We start from the raw sequence: 22570 nt of genomic DNA, 5'->3' as shown, positions 1-22570 counted from the left end.
AGCCAGGCGTGGTGGTGGGCGCCTGTAGTCCCAGCTACTCGGGTGGCTGAGGCAGGAGAATGGCGTGAACCCAGGAGGTGGAGGTTGCAGTGAGCCGAGACTGCGCCACTGCACTCCAGCCTGGACAACAGAGCAAGACTCCGTATCAAAAAAAAAAAAAAAAAAAAAAAGAGCCTGCGGCTTAGGGAGGTTACGGAAATAATAGTGGTAGAGCTGGAATGCTGAATAGATCTGTGTGGTTCGAAAGCTTTTTTTTTTTTTTTTTTGAAGACAGGGTCTCACTTTGTCGCCCAGGCTTGAGTTCAGTGGCACCATCATGGGTCATTGCAGTCTTGACCTCCTGGGCTCAAGCGATCCTTCCACTTCAGCCTCCCTAGTAGCTGGTACTGCAGGCACGTGCCACCACACCTGGCAAATTTTTGTATTTTTTGTAGTGACAGGGTTTCACCATGTTGGCCAGTCTGGTCTCTAACTCCAGGGTCAAGCGATCTGCCCACCTTGGCCTCCCAAAGTGCTGGGATTACAGGCATGAGCCACCGCACTGGGTCCTAAAGCTTATTTTTACCATACTGCACTAGCAGACCTCATCTTCTTTTCTGCCTTCATATAGTTCACATGTGCAGCATATTCCTTTAGTTAATATCTCTTATTTACATGTAATGAATGTCAAATTGGAGGGAAGATTTCTTTAAATGACATATTTCCACCCCCACTCCCAGTCCTCAGTAGACTTTTATATTGGTTCTTCCATTGCTCCTTCTCCAGCCTCTTTCCCATTGTAAAGTATATACTTGCCTCTCCTAGACAAGTGGGTTTTGCCCTAGTGAAGATACAGGGGGAAAGAATATTCTGGGAATATAAGCTTAAACCTAAGAGAAGAAAAATTTTAACTTTGAGGAGGAAGGAAGAATCTAGTTTTGATAATTTGCAAAAGAAAGAAGGACATATCCCAGATTCTTGTCAAGAACAGTGTGCGGAATGAGACATGGCAAGTATTGTTAAATTGAAATAACATGAATTTTATAATTGGAAGTTTAATAATTTTGTTTGTTAACTTCCTCTTAGGATATTACCTTCCAAATGATGATGGAGAATTTTATCAGTTCTGTTACGTTACCCATAAGGGTGAAATTCGTGGAGCAAGTACACCTTTCCAGTTTCGAGCTTCTTCTCCAGTTGAAGAGCTGCTTACTATGGAAGATGAAGGAAATTCTGACATGTTAGTGGTGACCACAAAAGCAGGCCTTCTTGAGGTTGGTGTTCACAGTGAGATAGTGATTCATTGATAATTTTAAGAACAGAGCTTATGTTGGTTGACATTTTGAGAATTTTAAGGTTATGTGAGAGTTGCCACAAAAATCGAATGCTTTGGCTGGGTGCAGTGGCTCACGCCTGTTATCCCAGCACTCTGGGAGGCCGAGGCGGGCGGATCACGATGTCAGGAGATCGAGACCATCCTGGCTAACACGGTGTAACTCTGGCTCTACTAAGATTACAAAAAGTTAGCTGGGCGTGGTGGCGGGCACCTGTAGTCCCAGCTACTCGGGAGGCTGAAGTAGGAGAATGGCGTTAACCCGGGAGGCGGAGGTTGCAGTGAGCCGAGATTGCACCACTGCACTCCAGCCTGGGCGACAGAGCGAGACTCCGTATCACACACAAAAAAAAAAAAAAAAAAAAAAATCAAATGCTTTTTAACTAAAATAATAAATTTAGAGTGTCTTTTTTGAAATGCTTAAAAAAATCTTTTGGCCACAGTTATGCTGTTGGTTCCACTGTGGCAGGGACTGTCCCTAGGGCCTATCCTTATTTTGTGCATAGTAGATAGTGCAGTAAGTACCAATTGGGAGAGTTTAGGTCTAAAGCTTTCCTTACATTCCTTTGCCTAACTTTTTGTGGTGGCGTAATCTGTTCATTGTAGAATGTTACCAATTTGGGGATGAAGCTGCTTGGGATAATGGTGTAAATCAATAAATCTAACTGTAATTGGATGTGAACTTTGTTTCACTACCATGAGCATTGTCTTTCTAAAGTGTGGCAGTGAGTTAGGGGAGCTTCCCAGTCTCTTAATTTAGATTGGACGTTTTTAGAATGATTCTTGTTATTGTACTTCTGATGAAATGAATAAACCTAGATTAACCATAATTTAAAAGGAAAATTTAAAAAGCTATTTACTCTTTACTGTTTTTGTAAATAGAATATTATGGAGTCATGATGATGGCTTTAATATAAATTTACTATGTAGATGGTCTAATAATGCCTTGTGTATTAATTTTTAGTAGTCATTGACAGAGAAAATAGTGACATTCTTTTCTCATTTTAAGATCACATTTTTCAATATCTTTATCCTATACCTAAAAAACTACAGTGTTATATTTGAGTTATTGTGATTAATTGTATATAGTGCCCTCTATTACAATAATAAGAAAAATAGCTTCTCAAATTGGTTCAGTATACATTGTTGGCTAATTTATATTCATATTTCTTCTATTGCAGCTATGGCTTTTTCTTTACAGTTGGATAGATTTTTTTAACATGTAAATATTTAATGCCTTTGATTTTACTTTTATTTACCTCAAAGAACTGAGACTGGAGTAAAAAGACAGGAGGTTACAGATATAATACTTTTATTAGACAGTCAAACTAGGTTAGGAGGAACTAATGATTTTTTATTGTGAATTCTTTCATATCTTTCCTTCCCCTTTGCAGAAATTCCTCTCTTATCTTAAAGAAATGTAACTTTTATAGGGTGACTAAAACATTTTGTGGTGCAACTGCCTGATGATCAAGGTTTTTAGCTTTGTATTTGAATGCCAGTCAAAGATGCTGAAACAAGCCCAGATCTTAAGAATGCAGTCAGTATTTATATTGTAGCTTTTTGAATACTTATTAGACCACCCTCATTTCAGGGCCTCCAACAGAAAAGTGATGGGTATTTTGGCATTCACATCTATCATGTACTTTTTCTTCAAGTAGATTGAGACATATCTCATTCTGTTTCACTCCTTCCTACTCCACAAAGGGTACTTTTCTAAGATTAAATGTTTTTTTAACCAATATTTTTGGTGAGTCCTTAAAATTCTCACATTCATTAAAATCTTTATCTAAAACTGCACAAAATGAGTACAAATGTGAGACATTTTCTGGGGCCCTGTTGACCGTAGAAGTGATTAGTGAGACATAATTTTGCAATGTGTGGACCTTGATTGTATCCTATATTTAAAAAAAAATTGGAGGGTTAGTGAGGGATATTTGACTATGGCCTATTGGAGGATATAAAATTATTCTTAATATTCTTAGCAATAATAATAGTGGTGATTTAAAGTCAACTGTCTTTATTAGGTGATGCTTGCTCTGAAGTAGTATTTAGGAGTGAAGTGTCTGCAATTTCACTTTAAATGGCTTAGAAGAAAAAAGGATACATAAACTTAAGTATATAAAGAGAGATAAACATGGCAAGATATTAATAATTAGTGAATTTAGGTGATGGATGTTTGGATGATCGTCGTAAAATTTTAACTATTTTGTATGCTTAACATATTTCAAAATACAAAATTGAGGCAAGAAATGAGACATATACATTCTTATCTAATTTGAATTCTTCTAAAAATGTCTACTTAAGCTTTAGTGAACTCTTGAGAAAGTATATGTGAATTAAATAAATCACTGGAAAAGGTGATTCTTTTATAAAGTCTGTGTTGTGCTATGTCAAGATATTTCTTTATTTTTAAGTTGCCAGATAGTTTTGAGCCAGATTTAATGCCAAATTAATAATGATATTAACCTTTATGGGTAATATATTTGCCTGGTTCTAATTTTCTGTTGACTTTATTGAATGCCATTTGTTGCATTTATTGAATGCCATTTATTGCAATCTACTTCAAATCATTTTTTAAAAATAGATAAGATATAAAAGAAATTCAGTGATTGAATAAATAAACTTTTCCTGGCATTTTGATTTGATTTATTGGAACAGGTAGAAGAGTCATTCAGAAAGTTTGCAGCTATTCAACTTTGATAAGAGCCATTTTAGAATTTAATCAGTTTGATTTCATAATCCCATGACCCTGGAAAACTAATTTGGGGTGTATGGAGGAAAAACATTTTACCAGTTAAATGTATAATACGACCTTTGTTAAGTCTTCCCTCTGCGTCTTCATTCTTCCTGTAAGAGAAATATTAACTTTGTTTTACTATCTTATGACCATTAATTTAGTAATCTTTTAGAATACTGAAGTTTATATTTTCCTGAACTATTAGCTGTTCCCATAAGTATCAGGTATATTGTTAATATATTGTTAGTCTGCATGTTTGTCCTAAAATTTGTATTTTTACTTATGAACAGTGTTTTAATTTAGCCAAGTAGAGGCCATTTTATATATAGAAACCATAAATTTCTTGGTGTCTTAAGGAATCAGCACTTTTAATAGTAATTCCGTAGATGAAGGCCTTATATACGATATAGTAAGTTTGTGATAGATTCAAAGATTTCCTATAGATTTGCATTCAAGAAGAGGTACAACTTTTCCTCTTGGAGTATCTGATTATTACTGTGGATAAGAAAGCCCCGTAATTAACGGGAAAATTAATATGCCTTATTTTTAGTTCTGATCTCAAAAATGATTAGCAGCCAACTTCATAATACAGTTCTCTCATTTTTTAATATTTTCTTCTTTGCTCAACCAAAAGAATGTTTAAATTTATGATTGATGAATTTTTCTAACTGAAGGCTAAAAAAAGGCTGATTGATATAAAGTAGGTAGAATGTAAGAGTTCTTTCTGTGAATGTCTTCACTTTTTTTTGGAAATGGAAAACTAAATTTGTAATAACACATTTTAGGATTAAGCAAAAAACTAATTAATTTGAGTTTTTTGCTTTATAGTTGAAAATTGAGAAAACCATGAAGGAAAAAGAAGAACTGTTAAAGTTAATTGCCGTTCTGGAAAAAGAAACAGCACAACTTCGAGAACAAGTTGGGAGAATGGAAAGAGAACTTAACCATGAGAAAGAAAGATGTGACCAACTGCAAGCAGAACAAAAGGTTAGTTGTGTCTTATGTAACTGATTGAAGTTGATAGTATATTGCCTGAAACCCACCTTTTTAAAGAGCTGAACCAATTAAGTAAGTGAAAACCAGGTATTGAGAAAAGTAGCCTTTTAGATAGACATTTATGCAAGAACAGGTCAGTTCCTATTAACCTTCTGCCACAGCTGCTTTTATGTTTGTAAGATGGTTAAAATACTTTTAGACTTTGGTACCAGGCTTGTTGAGGTAGTCCCTGACAACTATTTCCAGATGTTTTACATCTAATTGTAGAATACTTGATTATTTTGTTGTTTAGAAATACAATTAGAAATGATAAACATTGAATAAAGGAAAAATGGGATATATAAATTAAAATTACTTTTCAAAAAAGCATAATTTGGTGAAATAAGATGTAGTATTAGACAAAATTTTGAAATTTTTAATGGGAGAAATGCTATATTATCCTAAGAAACAAACTAGTTAAAATTGTCAGAATTTCTTAAGCTAAGAAAAAGAGAGACAGGTACAATGCAAGCAGAAAACACTGTGGCTTCATTAGTGATAGAAATAGACTTGTAAGAAGCCAAAAACAGTGAAAAAACAGTTATCTAGTCATTGACTTGTTTATTTAATATTTTCACAAGAAAAGCAGTTTGTTCTGATGAAACTTACATAGACTGTGATCATATGTATTACAGTTTCACGTACAGTAGAGCTGGTTGGGCATATTTATGCCCATTTACAGTATTGAGCTATTGTTTCCTGAGGGTGGGGTCTGTTCTGTTATCCTTTTGTCCAACAAGTCCTCCAGCAATTGCTTAATAATTGCTAAATGAACCACTAGTGCAGCAATTCTCAAACATTCGTATACTCCAGTGGAGTGGGTATATATTGCACACCTGGGCAGAGATGTTATACAAGTAAGTCTTAAATTCTGAAAAGATTTTCCTTGCTTTGTTCTATTTGTTTGAGGATTGCTTTTTTGAGTTAGAGGGTAAACATAATGTCAAATACTATGTACATTTACAAATCTCCTTATAAATGTCTGTGAAGTCTTCAATTCTGTCTTTTCTATCGTTAGCCTTTTTAATTAAAAATATGCAAGTATTTCCCAGTTTTACTCTTGGGGAACACTTAGTGTCCTGCAGCAGACTATAGGAGTAGGATTTTCCATTTGGTTAAGGAACTACTTTTTTCATTTGAACCTTTGAAGCAGGTATACCAAATATTAAAATATAGTAAAATCTCATAGTATGTGCCCTCCATGACTGTTAGGACATTCAGCTAATTTTTTTTTTTTTTTTTTTTACTCATTTGTTGTAATTCTCTTGCTGCTTTGTGTAGTTATTACTCTCTTTTTCTCCATTCTTTACATATTTTTCTCATGATTTATACCTGGATCTGGCAGTTTTCCAAAGTTTAATGTCAATCTTTTTTTTTTTTTTTCACAAGCCAGAGGGATCAAGGTGAGATAAATGACTCACGAAAAAGGCCCATTTCACCATGTCCTAAGCCCATGAGATCAAGAATATCCTGAAATGTGGCCTTTGGGGTTTTGACTCTGATTACTTTGAAATCCAAGAAAAGAATGGATGATTGTGAGAACAGGAATGGCAGAATGATAGGCCTTCATTTGTGTGAAATTACATATATATATATACACACACACACACACACACACACACATTGGGCCATTTCTCTGGTCCCTTTGAGTAGTAGCTGAGATTTAAACAGTCTCAGATTCTCTGTGCTCTCCAGGTGATAAAGGGGTTAAGGACTACAGACAAGACTAAAGTGGTAGACTGAGGTCAAGGGATTAATGAAGCAAAACTTGTAGGACATTGTGGCCTTGGTGCTCAGAAGAGGTCTTCAGCAGAAGTTTTTATGCCAACTCTTAAATCTTGATGACAGTCACTAATCTTGGAGGAGACTACTTCTCTGCTGCCGTTCTTGCATTGGGGCATATTCTCTGGGAAGCACTTGAAAGTGATTTTTAAAATGATACTCCATATTATAGAAAAAATTGACAAAGGACCTGGAATGGCACTTGATGCATGGGAGGTTCTCTCTAAATTTAAGTAGCTATTATTATTTTACTATTTTTCATAATATGAACCAGAGAATCATCAAGGAAGGACTACAATACAAAGTGTCATCCAACAGGACTGGAAATTCATAGCATTTCCCTGAGATTCTAAAATAATGCATATATAATGCATTCTAAAATACATAATGATTCTAAAATAATGCATACATAATGTAACCAAAAAAACCCTCTAAGTTACAAAACATGTGACAATTGTTTATTTCTGGGGATAAAATGTGTTTGCCAGGAGAGATAGTTCCTCTTTGTTACTAGTCAATGGAGTTTTAGTTTTTGTTTTTTTTTTTTTTTTTTTTTTTTTAATGAATTTGCTTCATGTTCCAAAATTAGTCTCCATTTTAGTGAAGCATGCCTGCTGGGCAGCTACAACTCCAGACTTTCAAACTGGTCTGGTTGGATGGCTTATAAAATCTGTGACATTTCTTGGCACTTGTTTTAAATCTGTTCCATGGTGTGAATCCTATAGTAGTTCTAGAGGTCTTCTATTTGAGGTACTGAGTGTATAAACTGTTGATTATCTGAAAGATTGTTCTGATGTATCATCTGTAATTTCATTTAAAGTTTTATAATGGATATTCCATGTAATAAGCAGAGACCTTCATTTTCTTCATAATAGAAATTTATTGCATTTCCATTCTTTTATAAAATAATATAACTAGCTTATTACCCATTCCATACTTGACAAAAAATAAAAGTGAATTCAGTATCTGTAATTGTTTATTAATAAAATTTTTCATCTTTTATCACATTGACTTTTATCACTCTAAAGTGCTCTAATAATTAAAACTAAATGAAATTAATGAAATTCTGATAATTACAATTCTTGGTAAATTAAAAGAATTGGATATGTTGGGATTATTACAACAGGTTGGTTTAAATTATATGTTTGTTTTTAATGTTATTTTATGAAATTGGCTGCTTGAAGGAATAAACTAGGATTACAAAGTAGATTAAAACTAAAACAACATAATGTTTATAAATTGAGAAACAATAAATTACATATTGTATTTCCCCTAGATTTTTGTGGTATCTACTTCATTATTCATGTACATCCTAGATTTAAAAAGCAACTATTATTAAGGATAATTTTCCATTCATTTCTGGTTCAACTGTAAGGGAAGATTTCTCCCCTCCTCTCTTGAAAAAGGCTCATTAATAAAAATAACTCATATAACACTTAATAAAAGCCAGATGGTGATTTGAGTGCTTTACATATGTTAGCTAACTTCGTCCTGTGAAGTAAGCAGTATCGTCTGCATTTTTCAGAGGTAGCACAGAGAGGCTACTTACTTGTCCGTGATTGCACAGTTAGTAAGTGATAGAGGCTAGCAGTATGGCTCCAGTCAGTGCTCTTAACCACTGCTCTATACTTCTGAGGGCCAAAGATGTGAGCTGATCTAATTGATTATTTTTCAAAACAGCTTTATTTAGATGTCATTTGTATATCATAAAGTTCACCAGTTTATACAACTCAATGGATTTTAATGTATTTACAAAATCATGCAACCATTACCATGGTCTAATTTTAGAACAAATTCATCCCCAAAAGAAAGCTTTTACTTACTTGTGGTTACTCTACCATTTACCTTCTGATTGCTTCCCTCAGTCCCAGATACCCACTAATTGAAATTTCTATATCTATGGATTTGTGTATTTTGGACATTTCACATGAATGGAATCATATAATATGTGGCCTTTGTGACTGGCTTATTTCACTTAGCATAATGTTTTCAAGGTTCATCCATGTTGTAATATATATTATTAATTCATTCCTTTTATTGCCAAATAATCTATTGTACTGATGAGTATTTTTTAAAAACCCCGTCTTTACATTTATCAAAGACTTCTGTGAAAATTAGTTTGTATGTTTCATTGTGTTCTTGTTTGTATTTTGGAGTGCTGGATACATATTGGAAATTGAAAGAGTTAAAACTGAGGCTCAGAGAACCAATGATTTTGAATCTTGTTTTTCAAATAGGACTAAAAAGAGCTGTGCCTCTATTAAGATTTTCGGTTAGTTTAGTTTATAATTTTTTTGGAGCCTAAACTATGAATTGAGTTTTTTCATATAATTGTATTTTCAACTTGAATAATAACATGGATATGATGTACTTCAAGGCATTTTTGAACTATATTATATTTGAGAATATTAAAGTAATATTGCCAAAACAATGTAATGGAGGATGTTACAAACTGTTAAATGTATTCATACTGTTTTGATTCTTAAGTTTCACAAACTGGGTAGGAGACATCACCAGATATTTGGGAAGTATCATAGGTATGGGAGTGAGAGAATGTGCAAGATCTCTTCTCTGGCTAGTGTGGATCTCTTAAGCTATCATAATTTATCTTTTTGGCTGTTTCTTCTCTAAAACGTAAAGATAATTTGTGTTGTTGTAGAGTGACAGCATATACTACAGAGAATAACTTGTCATCAGATAGAGTTTTCCTTTTTATTCTCATTGAAATAAAGTGGTCACTTGGTTTTTCTGAGTTCAGGCTTCCTCATGGATAAGTCATCTAGTTAACAAGTGGCAAAGTTGAGAACCTGAAAACCCAAGCTAGGTGTTTTTGTTGCTGTATTACAATGGCTTATAAAACAGATACAAGTATAGTATGTCTCTTTATTCATCAAGTATTTGTGGAATAAATAGATAACAATGAATTTTGGGGCTTCTGACCAGCTTTAATTGTGGTCAAAAGAAGGGTCTGAAAGTGACATTTTATTTTGGATATGGGATTTTATGGTCTTGAAAAGGATTTAAAAAAACATATATTTAAAAACTATCATTCTTGGACAGTCCTGGTTTACTATATGTGAGCCATTTACAATGTTTCCTTTTTATGCATCTTCAGTGTTTTTCTGTGGCCTTCCAGTTCTCTTGAGAGGTTTTAAAAAAGCACTATTTCGTACTTTATCATTTTATAAATATTGTGGGTATTCGGGTATTTAAAGGGATGAAAATACCAGTTTGTAACAGCTGACAAATGAATTGAAAGATTTTGTATTACTAAAACAGCAGTCATTTGTCTCCCTCTAGCGATCACATAACTGTGTCACATTGCCCATTTACTGATCATGTTTTGATTGAAAACCAGAAAAAAGAAGTTTAATACCTTTTAAATTATGTTTCACATTTTATGAAATGTGGTTTACATTTATTTAAGATTGTCCTGATTATAATTTTAATAGAAAATCAGTAGTTCCTGCAAAGATTTTGGGAAGCCTTTAATATCTTACTTCATTGAGCCTGAGAAGCCATGGTGGTGATAACATCATTACTGCCAGGAAAAAAAATAATCCAAGCAAACTAAGACATACCATTGATTGTAAGATACATCTCCATTTCAGAAAGGATAAATTGTGGGAAAAAATCAGCATATAGTTTTAGTACAGTAATGTAATGTCTTTGTGGATATTAGTCATTGAAGTGGTTTTCTCATTTATAGAAAGAAGTTTTTCTTATCAGAATTTACTAGGACACATAATGGTATGATTAGATGAAACTCATTGATAATACAGTTGAAGGATCATATGTATTAAAAGTTTAAAGTTTAGAATTTTGAGTTGCGGGAACTTAAGTCAAATGGAGTTCTTTCTGATAAATGGAATTTTATGGTGGTAGCTTTGTAATATGTCAGCTTTGCTAGGCTGAACTTATTTTCCAGAGTTCCCTTCTCTATAATTTGTTTAGGATGAGACACAAGAGAGATTCTTGCTTGAGATTTGAAGTCAGAAGTGAAGCAGCAGCCATTTTTGTAGCTTATACAAGTTGTGGCTTCTCTCCTGGCTCACCTTGTTTGTATGAGGTAGTAGTAGCCAGGCGCAATTGCCCTACCTTCTGTGGAATCCTCTTTCAGTTTCTCCATCTCTTGGGTTAGGTCTGTCAGGAAGGACCCCAGCATGCTCAAGACACCTTTGAGACTATCAGGGTCAGAATAAAAACCAACATGGACTTCAGTTTTCAGTCCATTCTGGCGGGCTTCAGCTGGTGATTGTGGATCCTATTTTGTTCTTGCTTTTCCCACTTTATAAATGTCTTGATTGCCTGCCTTACACAAACTAGTTCCAGCTTCTACAGTTACACAAGCTCAAATCTCTTAGTGTCTCTCTCAGTCTGTCTGTTCGTCTGTCTGTTTTTCTGTCTCTCCCCAGCTGTTTGCTTATCTGGTCAAGCACTGACTGATAAATTTACCATGGTACATAATTCTTAGGGAGATTTTATGCAATTTCAAATTTGAAATTCTAGTAATGTAAATTAACATTTAGGAAATTGAATTAACCATTTTCCCTTCAAAATGGTAGTGGTATCTTTTGGAGTACTTAAGTATTCTTCAATGTATTGTAAGTAATTTTAAGGATTCTTATAAAGAACCAACCTGGTAAAATGCATAGACAAAGGTTTCTGTCTGGTATAATTTTCTTTCTGCCTGAAAGGACTTTCTTTTAACATTTTTGTAGTGCAGGTCTTCTGTTGATGAATTTGTTCAACTTTTGTATGTTAGGAAAAGTCTTATTTTACCTTTAGTTTTAAAAGAGATTTTTGTTGTGTATAGAATTCTAGATAGATAGTTTTTGTATTTGAGTATTTTAAAAATGTGGTTCTTCTCACGTTTATTGTTTTTGATGAGAAATTCAGTGTCATTAGTATTTTTCTTCCTCTCTATTTAATGTGTTTTTTTCTCTTACTGTTTTTAAGATTTACTCTTTATCATTGAATTTAAGCAGTTGATTATGTTGTGTCCTCTTTATTTTCTTTATTTTTTATGCTTGGGGTTCAGTGACCTTCTTGTATCTGTATACTTATGGTTTTCATTAAATTTTGAAAATTTTAGGCCATTATTTCTTCAGCTGTTTTTTCTGTCTTTCCTTTTCTTCAGGGACTCGAGTACACATATGTTTTGTTGCTTAAAGTTGTTTCAGAGCTCACTCGTGCTTTTTTTTTCACTCGTGCTTTTTTTTCAGTCCCTTTTCTCTCTGTTTCATTTTAAATAGTTAAATTTTGTTTGTCTCCAAGTTCACTAATCTTTTCTTTGCAATATTTAATCTGCCATTAGTCCCATCCAGTATATATATTTTTTTATCTCAGACATTGTTGTTTTCATTCCTAGAAGTTTAAGTCTTTTTCATGTCTTTCATGTTTCTGTGTGTTTACTGTGTTCAATTTTCTTCTAGCTTCTTGAACATATGGAATACACATGTTTAAATGTCTGTTCATTAACTTCATCTGGCTGATTTCTGTATCAGTTTTGATTGATTGGCTTTTCTACTCATTATGGGTTATATTTTTCTGCCTCTCTGCATGCCTAGTAATTTTTGATTGGATGTCATATATTGTGAATTATACCTTGCTGGGTGTTGGGATGTTTTTTATATTCCTAAAAATATTCTTGAGCTTTGTTCTGGGATGTGGTTTAATTACTTGGCAACAGTTTGATCTTTTTGAGCCTTGTTTTCAAGCTTTGTTTGGTGGTACCAGAGCAGCATTTAGACTGGGGTTACTCTCTCCCCACTACTGAGGAAAGACCCTTCTTTCAATTAGGGAATACTGTAATTGTTCTCCCATGAATTATGCGTTTTTCCACTCTGGCTGGTAGGAATAACCACTATTCCTGGCCCTTTTTGAGTTCCAGGCACTGTTCCCTGTAGTCCTTTTTGGGTGATTCTTTCTCCAGCCTGGGTTAATTTCCTCACATGCATATGCTGATCAGTAATCAGCTCAACACTTGAAGGGGACTCCTTGCAGATCTCTCGAGTTCTTTTTCTACATGATTCTTCTCTGGTACTCTGTCCTGAAAACTCTATTCTCCTTAGCTTTCCTAGACTCTCAGTTTCTCTCCATAACTCAGGGAGACCACTGGGTTCTGCCTGAGTTTGCCTCTTTGCCCTGTGGCCTTAAAAGTCTCTCTAGACAGTAATAAGCTGGAGCAGTTATAGAGGTGACCTCTGTTGTTTCTTTTCTTTCAGGGCTCACTGACCTTTTATCCTGATGTCCAGTGGCTTGAGAGCTGTTCTTCATTCAGTTTTTTAGTTTTCAGGTGGTAGAGTTCATTTGGTTCTTGTTACTCTATCTTGGCACTATTTTAGTTGCATCTAATTGTGTGTTTTAGAGTCACTATCAGGAGAAATGTTTATTTAGAGGAGCCAAGATATTCTTTCTCAAGTGATATGAATTATCTAGTATTCTAGGTACCCAGGTTAAAAGCCTGTATGGTTTTTCTGCACGTATTTGGCATTCTGTTCTTAGTTTTCTATTCCATGGTACTCAAAGTAGCTGGTTCAGAAACTTTGTTACTGGTCTGTGTTGGAATGAAAAATGTACACTGCAATGTATGTAAATGCATTACCTCCTTCATTGAGAAAGTATTGCCATGACAAGCTGTTAGGTGAACCCAACAGTGTGGTTAGTGATGTAGTTGATTTATATTTTGTACAAGTGTCTTGTCTTGATATAGCCTGGTAACTGTCGGTGGTCTAGTACTGTTCCCCTAGTCACACTCTTGAGTAGCTGCTTGTACTTTATATTACTTAGTTTAACAAACGTGGACTTTTATTTAATATGCTCTTTATTGGACTTAAGAATATAGATAGGTTCTGTAAGATTGTATCCAGGATTACTCAGTTGCAGATATAAAAGAAAGCAAGCATCCAAAAGCCAACCTATGTTAACTTCAATTATCTTGATTTTTAAAAAACGTATATAATTTGCCAGGTGCGGTGGCTCAAGCCTGTAATCCCAGCACTTTGGGAGGCTGAGGCGGGCAGATCACGGGGTCAAGAGATCAAGACCATCCTGGCCAACATGGTGAAACCCCATCTCTACTAAAAATACAAAAATTAGCTGGGTGTGGTGGCGCACACCTGTAGTCCCAGCTACTTGGGAGGCTGAGGCAGGAGAACTGCTTGAACCTGGGAGGTGGAGGTTGCAGTGAGCCAAGATCGTGCCACTGCACTTCAGCCTGGTGACAGAGTGAGACTCTGTTTAAAAAAAAAAAAAAGTATACAATTGGATGGTTTTTTTGTATATTTACAGAGTCATGCCACCATCACCACAATTTAATTTTAGGATGTTTTTTATCATCCCGCAAAGAAACCTTGAGTCCATTAACAGTCACTCCTTACATAACCCTGTCTCCAGCCCTAGGTAACCATGAGTCTACTGTCTGTGTCTCTATATTTGCCTTTTTTTTTTTTTACATTTGCGTAATGATTTTGAGGTTCATCCATACATCAGTACTTTGTTTCTTTTTATTGCTTAATAATATTCTATATCTTGATGTAAACATTTTTTTTAAAATATAGGGACAAGGCCTCACTATGTTTCCCAGCTGGCCTCAAACTCCTGGACTCCGGCCATCCTCTCACCCCAGCCTCTCAAGTAGCTGGGACTACAGGTGTGCACCACTGTGCTTGGCTCATATCTAGATTTTTGATTTTTGAGGCAAATATCCTGAGGCAGTTTCTGACAAGTGCTTTACTGTGTTGAGATCCTCTACCACATGTATTTGCTGCCCTTCAAATTGGCTGTTTTTGGATTAAGTATACTCAGTATCATAGCAGTGTTTGAACTAGCTTTGTAGTTTCCTTATTTTTTGGCTTTTAGTTGCTACATTTTCTCTTCAAGATTCAGATACTTAAAGTAATTTACAATAGTAGCTGAATTTGGGTATGATCAGTGATGCATATCTTATACTTTATTACATAGCCAATTTAATTTTTTGTCTTAATGGCAGTGTATCAGATGAGTTACTTGATTTGAATACTAGTCAGGGATAAATAATGAATTAGAGTGAAGACAAAGAAACCCAACAGTGTAAAGTTTTTGTTGTTCTTAATGTAACAGTCTATGTCATAAGTCATTGAAGTCTGGGGAGGGGATCGCAGATTTGCTTTACATGATTATTCAGGGGCCTTGTTACCTTTTATATCATTCCACTGCCCACCCTTAGATTCCTAGAGAATTTATGTCTTCCTGATAGAAACTTGGTCACTGGCACATCCTGGTTTCAGCTGAATGAAAAGGGGAAAGAGATCTTAGACAAGGCGTGATCAATAATGTAAGTTGTAGAGGTGGAAGTAATATATATCATTTCATTTATATTTAACTGATGATAATTTAGATGACTATAATGCATTGCAAGAGAAGCTGGGAATACAGTGTAGTTTGGCAGTGATATGCAGTTACTATGGTTGAAAGGAGGTTGTAATTTGGCAGACAACCAGCTGTCTCTGCCACAACACACAACACCAATATAGTAGTCTTTGAATTTAGCAGTTTGTGAATGAGATCTGGAAATTATCTTTGGAGAGTATCTTATAACTTAATCTATTTATTAGTACCACTGTTAAGAAAGGTCATATCAAGAGTAGATAAAAATCAAATTACCAAAATTTCAGTACCTCAACTATTAAAATTTTCAGTTATTATTTTAGAAAACTTTTGTTTAAGAATATTGGAAAGTTGAAATCATTCTCAGTTCTTCCATTTACTAGCTGTGTAACCTTTGATAAACTACTTAACTTCTCTGTGGCTCACTTTTCTCGTGTGAACGAGCATCATAGTTGTTCCTAATTCTTAGGCCATGTGCTCATCAAATGAGAATGTATTATACATAAAGCACATAGCATTTCCTACACAGTAGCTCTCAAGATAGCTGTTATTGTTATCATAGCATTAGGTACCTGGTTTTGGACAGAGGCAGTTTAAGGCATTTAGTATCTAATACATGGAATTGCCAAAAACCAGTTTTGAATTTATGATCTCATTGAATTTGTTTTTGTTTGTTTTTGCCAATTGTCATCAAGAAAAGATACAAAAGGCTTAATTTTAATACATGGGTTGATTATTATAACTTATGTATACATAGCAATATATTTCTTTCAAGCCAATTACTTTAATTTTGTACCTGCTTTACAAAGTAATAGTTTTAAGAAATTCATAATATATTATTTCAACAATATATTTATATGCTTTTAAACTTGTAATTTTTGTATTGATAAGTACAGAACTGTAAAATGAAGCATTTTTATAGTTTATTTCATAGGACTGCATCATTGAGTAGTTCCCATTCAATTAAATTAAGAGGCAATTTTAAGTAAAGTTATACTACCCTAAATTTTTGTACTTATTCCCTAACTCTTTAAAAATGTATATGAAACCTAATGTTAAAAAAAAAATCACTAGTCTGTGGAATAAATTCATATTCAGGAAATAATTTAGACACAAGTATATTTGTAGCCTGTCTCTCTTCCCCCTCCTCTCCACTCCAACCACAAAAATAATGCTTGGATCTGTTATTTTCTATAAAAGTTGAATTTAAGTACATTTGTTCATAGCAGATTTTTCAGTGAATTGAAGGTAGCCCTCATCACATTTTTTTACTATAGTCATGCACCACTTAACAATGGGGATATGTTCTGAGAAATGTGTCATTAGGTGATTTCCTCTTTGTGCAAACATCATAGAGTGTACTTACACAAACCTAGATAGTATAGCCTACTGCACACCTAGGCTATATGGTATAACCTATTGCTCCTAGGCTACAAACCTGTACAGCATGTTAGTGTACTGAATACTGTAGGCAGTTGTAACACACGGTAAATATTTGTGTATCTAAACATATCTAGACATCTTAGAAAAGGAAAGGTACAGTAAAAATATTGTATAAAATGTAAAATTTGTTATACCTGTATAGGGCATTTACCATAAATGGAGCTTGCAGGACTGACAGTGCTCTAGGTTATTCAGGGAGTGAGTAGTCAGTGAATGTGAAGGCCCAGGGCATTGCTGTACACTACTGTAGATTTTATAAATATTGTGTACTTAGACTACACTAAATTAATTAATTAATTTTTTTTTTTTTGAGACGGAGTCTTGCTCTGTTGCTCAGGCTGGAGTACAGTGCAGTGGTGTGATCTCGGCTCACTGCAACCTCCGGCACCTGGGTTCAGGTGATTCTTGTGCCTCAGCCTCTGGAGTAACTGGGATTACAGGTGCGTGCCACCACACCTGGCTGATTTTTGTGTTTTTAGTAGAGACAGGGTTTCACCATGTTGGCCAGGCTGGTCTTGCACTCCTGACCTCAGGTGATCTGCCCGCCTTGGCCTCCCAAAATGCTGGGATGACATGAGCCACTGCACCTGGCCAGACTACACTAAATGTATAAAATATTTTTTTCTCCAAAAATAAATTAACCTTAGCTTACTGTAACATTTTCACTCTCTTTTTAAAAACTTTTTGATTCTTTTGAAATAACATTTAGCTCAAAACACAAACATGTACAGCTGTGCAAAAATATTCTTTCTTTGTATCCAAATTCCATAAGCTTTTTTCCATTTTAAAAACTTTTTCTTTTCTTTTCTTATTTTATTTTATTTTTTGAGATGGAGTCTTGCTCTGTCGCCCAGGCTGGAGTGCAGTGGCGTGATCTAGGCTCATTGCAACCTCCGCGTCGTGTGTTCAAGCAATTCTCCGCTTGAGTAGCCTCTTGAGTAGCTGGGACTACAGGCACACACCACCATGCCCAACTAATTTTTTTTTTCTGTGGTATTTTTAGTAGAGATGGGGTTTCACCATTTTGGCCAGGCAGGTCTTGAACTACTGACCTCAGGTGACCCGCCCACCTAGGCCCCCCAAAGTGCTGGGATTACAGATGTGAGCTGCCACACCCGGCCAAATATTGTTATTTATATTTTTGTCTGGTGGATTTGTAGAAACCAGAGAAGATGCCTTTATAGTCTGTGTAGCTGTCATCATAACTTGGTATTTTAGTTGATTTCAAAATTAGGTGTTTGAGAAAAGCCAGATTAAGTAAAATGAGTGGGATTTGATTTAAAATCTGACTAGCAATTTTCATAAATAATTGTTTTGTCAATAATTTGTTATTTAAAGTGTTCAGGTGCTAGTTTACTAAATTTTACTCTGTATATGTGTGAATCTAGAATACCATACCTTTTTTCTAGATAATTGTTAGTGATACTGTATCTGGTTTCTTCATATACTTTTGTTTATAATCAGAATTTTATTTTTTAACATGAGAATAAATGTGCTCTGTTATTTTAAATACTTTTAAAATGTGTTTAGCCACCTAGATGAATGATTCATAATCTTTTTATCTGGTTATTCATATGTGAGAGTTATGACTTGTGGGAACTGGTAATAGTGGCTCATGGAAACAGTGATTTTTTAGTTTAGAAGCGGGAGGAAAGTCCCTGCATGAATCTGAAGTACTCAAATCTCTTTATCTCCCTTTGCCCCAATTCTTATGATTGTTTTCATATCGGCATACAATGTAGCAGGCTTAATTATCTGATGGAGATTTTCTTTGTTTTAATATTAGAATTATGATGTCCTTTTGGCATGATTTACAAATGACCAAAAGTGTTGTAGAAAAATTGTCTTTTAGATTTTACTCTTTTAAAGTTAATTTTTGAAAGCATGATTCCTAGTTGTTTGAAATGGCAAAGCTCTTAGCTTTTTCATGCTAAGGAGGGCTGAGCCACATTGAAGATGCTTATGCTTAACTCAGACATGAAAACCACAGGCCTGAAGAATAATCCTTACTTTATCATTTTCATGTGTTTTGAAAGGAGGCTTGGATGCTGGGAAGCTATCAGGTGCCTTTATGGGGGCACCAGAGAAAGAGTCTAAGACGCTTGTTGTAGTCAGAGTTAATTTATAATTCACTGTAAAATTAACTGACTCAAAGCAATTAGTTCATAATTTACATTCAGTTGCTAGTGATTTTTTTCTCTTTTCCTATGCATTTTGTAGAATGCTGTATACCCATTATAGGGCTTCATTACTTACAGGATTGGAAAGTAATTTTGTCCAAGGAGAAATACTTGGGTTAAATCTGTAGTGTATTTGCAGTGCCAAGAGAGCATTAGTAAAACTAAAAATAAAAAAAATGTAAACATTATTTAGAAACCTCTCTGGCCGTCTTTATAAATCAACAAGACAAATCCTGAGAATGTGCCCAATTTCACAGCAATCATTATGATTGCAGAGGAAATAAATATTATTTGTTTTTTCTCTGGTATTATGGCATTGGAACCAAAAAAGCATTTGGTACAACAGTTTTTGGTTAGTGTTACAGATTCAGTCAGACAAACATTTGCTTTGAACAAAAATCAATAGGGTGTATCTGACTTTTATAAAATAATGTAGCAATGTTCATATTCTAGCAAGATATTTAAAATGATATTCTATCAGTAAAATACTTGGGTGAGTTCTTTTATGTCAATTAAAGTGAATTATAAATACTATATAATCTTTCATACTTTTAACCTGGCAGAATGGTGATTTTTTTTAGTTTTCGTTGCTGGGTAGGTAAGTATTACTGTTCTGGGGAGAAATTTTAAAATTGTTCTTTAATAAAAATAATTTTATCTTAATTTACCAATTCTTTTATTGTATAGTTTTCTATAACAAAGCACCTCCCTATATACACTGTTATATTTGAGTCTTATAAATTGTCCATTTAAAGTAGAATATTCCAAGTAGAAATTCAATTCAATATTTGTTGCACTTACTACCTCTTTTATATTTGTCTTAGTGTCTTTGAATATTTGTTTAGGCCTCTGAGTCACACTGGCAAGAACATTAAGAACATGGCTTTAGGCATATTTTAGTGCTTTGATGGCACTTAGTGACCTGTTCTAGAAAAAGTGGGTGTTAACCTTGATGGTGTCGTGTAAGACTTGATTTGTTGTGACTAATTTTAAAAAATGTTTCCTCATTTTTCTTGCCTGCCCCCTGGTGGAGAAAAGTTAGTAAAATCAACACACAGGGTACATGAAAAGTCTGAAGGTGGGGGGAAATCATTGCTCATGCCTGTAGTCCCAGTACTTTTGGAGGCCGAGGCAGGAGGATTGTTTGAGCCCAGGAGTTTCAACCTGGGCGACATGGCAAAACCCTGTCTCTATTAAAAAAAAAAAAAATTAGCCGGGCGTGGTGGTGGGTGCCTATAGTCCCAACTACCTGGGAGGCTGAGGTGGGAGGATCACCTGAGCTTGGGAAGTCGAGGCTGCAGTGAGCTGTGATTGTGCCACCATACTGCAGCCTGAGTGACAAAGTGAGACCCCAGACAAACAAAAAACAAATTATCGATTAGTTTAGTATATGAAAATTTAAATATATGTTATCATTTCAGGTTTTATAGTCTTAGCTTCTCAATTTTGGAGGGAACAAATGTGGGATTAAAATTCTAAGACTACATAGTTTTCTTAAAGATATGCAAATTTGCTTTACTGGTTATGTTTCTGTGTTTCTCAAAATACCTTGTTGTCACTTCTCAGGGTCTTACTGAAGTAACACAAAGTTTAAAAATGGAAAATGAAGAGTTTAAGAAGAGGTTCAGTGATGCTACATCCAAAGCCCTCCAGCTTGAGGAAGATATTGTGTCAGTAACACATAAAGCAATTGAAAAAGAAACTGAATTAGACAGGTATTTCTCATGCTTTTAAAAAATAAATTCAATAAAAATTTTAAAACTTTAAAACATTATAATGTTACTTTATTATACCTATCTCAGTTTAAAGGACAAACTCAGGAAGGCACAACATGAAAGAGAACAACTTGAGTGTCAGTTGAAGACAGAGAAGGATGAGAAGGAACTTTATAAGGTAATTTATTTTTACCATATCTATTGCCTGTTGCTTCAGAAGAAATGACCCCAGAACTTAGGGGCTGTAGGTCAGCAATTTAGGAGCAGCTTAGCTGAGTGGTTCTGGCTCTGGTCTCTTGTGTAGTTGCAGTCAGGATGTTGGCAAGGGCTGCAGTCAGCTAAAGGCTTGATTGGGACTGGAGGATTTGCTTTTGAGATGGCTTACTCCAGTGGCTTTTGGCAGGAGGCCCTTCAGCTCCTCTTGAAGTGGTCTTTTCATAGGCTGCTTGAATATCCTCACAGCATGGCAGCTAGTTTCTCTCAGAGTGAGTGATCCAGGAGAGAGCAAGGAGGAAGTCACAGTCATATTGTATATCACCCCTAAAAGTTAGTTTTTCAGGGAATTAATTTGCTGCTGTTTTAGTTACTTAATAGGTAGTGTGTAATAAGTTGAAGAGGTTTAATGGCATTAAGATACTTGTTTATCACAATTCATGTAACTATTTTTCCTTTTTAAGAACATACATATATATATATATATATATATATATATATATATATATATATGTATCAGGGAGAACATTAATTTAGTAATGATCCCGTTTTAGAGTTTGACTTTTAGAATATCTTCAGAGATGTCATTTTGTAAAAATATCCTCACTGCTAACAAATCTTGACCGCTTGAAGTTCTGAATTTTTTTTTTTTTTTTTTTTTTGAGATGGAGTCTCCCTCTGTCGCCCAGGCTGGAGTGCAGTGGCGCGATCTCAGCCCACTGCAAGCTCTGCCTCTCGGGTTCACGCCATTCTCCTGCCTCAGCCTCCTGAGTAGCTGGGACTACAGGTGCCCGCGACCACGTCTGGCTAATTTTTTGTATTTTTTTTAGTAGAGACAAGGTTTCACCATGTTAGCCAGGATGGTCTCCATCTCCTAACCTTGTGATCTGCCCGCCTCAGCCTCCTGAAGTGCTGGGATTACAGGCGTGAGCCACCGTGCCCGGCAGTTTTTATTTATTTATTTTTTTAAGCAACCCTGAACTATAGGGTAGTTAGCTTAATTGTCAATAATGTTGTGGGTGCAAATTGAGACTTACTTTTTTAAGTGGCTCATAAGCATTTCCTGAAGGCAATTCCAGATGAGGAATTTCAAGAACATTCTGAGTTAAGTCTGTTTCTTGTTAAGTCAATTTAATGAGCTGATGATTATGAAAATCAGGTAGTGTTTTAAAGTGATGCTGCAAGGGTGTTGGTTGCCGATGCCTTCAGAGAATCAGGAGTTAATATTCTATCCTTGTGAACAGGAATTAGTCCTTCAGCATTCTGTACATTTAAAGAGTAAAGTGCAAGAAGTAAGTTAATTCATTTCTCCTCACTACTCTTAACTAAAGCAGGATATACTTGATAGTGGACACTAGGGGTCTGTATTCATAATTTCAGTTATTGAATTTGATTTGTATATCTGTTAGGAGCAAATCACCAATAGCGAAAGTCATGGGAAAATCAATATAGTTGGGTTAGTCAACAAATAACGTTTTTCAGCACATTGAAACTAAATGATATCGTACTTTTCACCTGCAGAAAATGGAATTGTTTGAGATGTTTTTGAATGTATTCCTTCTAGTTTTCCAGAGTCTTGTCATGCCAGATTTGAATATGCCAAATAACATAATTTGTTTCCCCAAAAGAGCGACCAAATCTATTTGCATTTTTAAAGAGAACTTGAAACTATTAAATCAAAGGAAAAGACTTTAGAGATCAGGTAATGTTGTTAGGCCTTAGAATAATCTCTCTGGAAAATAAAAAAGCTTAGAAAGCTGTGTTCTGCTCCTACATGCTT

The 22570-nt window shown here is 34.9% G+C and overlaps 1 protein-coding gene across 12 annotated transcripts in view; it reads left to right on the top strand.

Moving 5' to 3' along the window:
- The window catches only part of TAX1BP1 (Tax1 binding protein 1), a 96698-nt gene that overhangs the window by 25621 nt on the left and 48507 nt on the right, over nucleotides 1–22570 (top strand). For all 12 annotated transcript variants that reach the window (XM_055293586.2, XM_063608983.1, XM_055293587.2 and 9 more), the window contains exons 4-7: nucleotides 1066–1253; nucleotides 4881–5039; nucleotides 20429–20577; nucleotides 20665–20755. In XM_055293586.2, the coding sequence (XP_055149561.1) occupies nucleotides 1066–1253; nucleotides 4881–5039; nucleotides 20429–20577; nucleotides 20665–20755 (587 nt within the window). The remainder of the gene's footprint in view (nucleotides 1–1065; nucleotides 1254–4880; nucleotides 5040–20428; nucleotides 20578–20664; nucleotides 20756–22570) is intronic.

Source organism: Symphalangus syndactylus, chromosome 9 (genome assembly GCF_028878055.3).
Source record: "Symphalangus syndactylus isolate Jambi chromosome 9, NHGRI_mSymSyn1-v2.1_pri, whole genome shotgun sequence".
Lineage (NCBI taxonomy): Eukaryota > Metazoa > Chordata > Mammalia > Primates > Hylobatidae > Symphalangus > Symphalangus syndactylus.
Note: the sequence above shows the minus strand (reverse complement) of the source record. Positions and strands in the feature narration are given on the sequence as shown.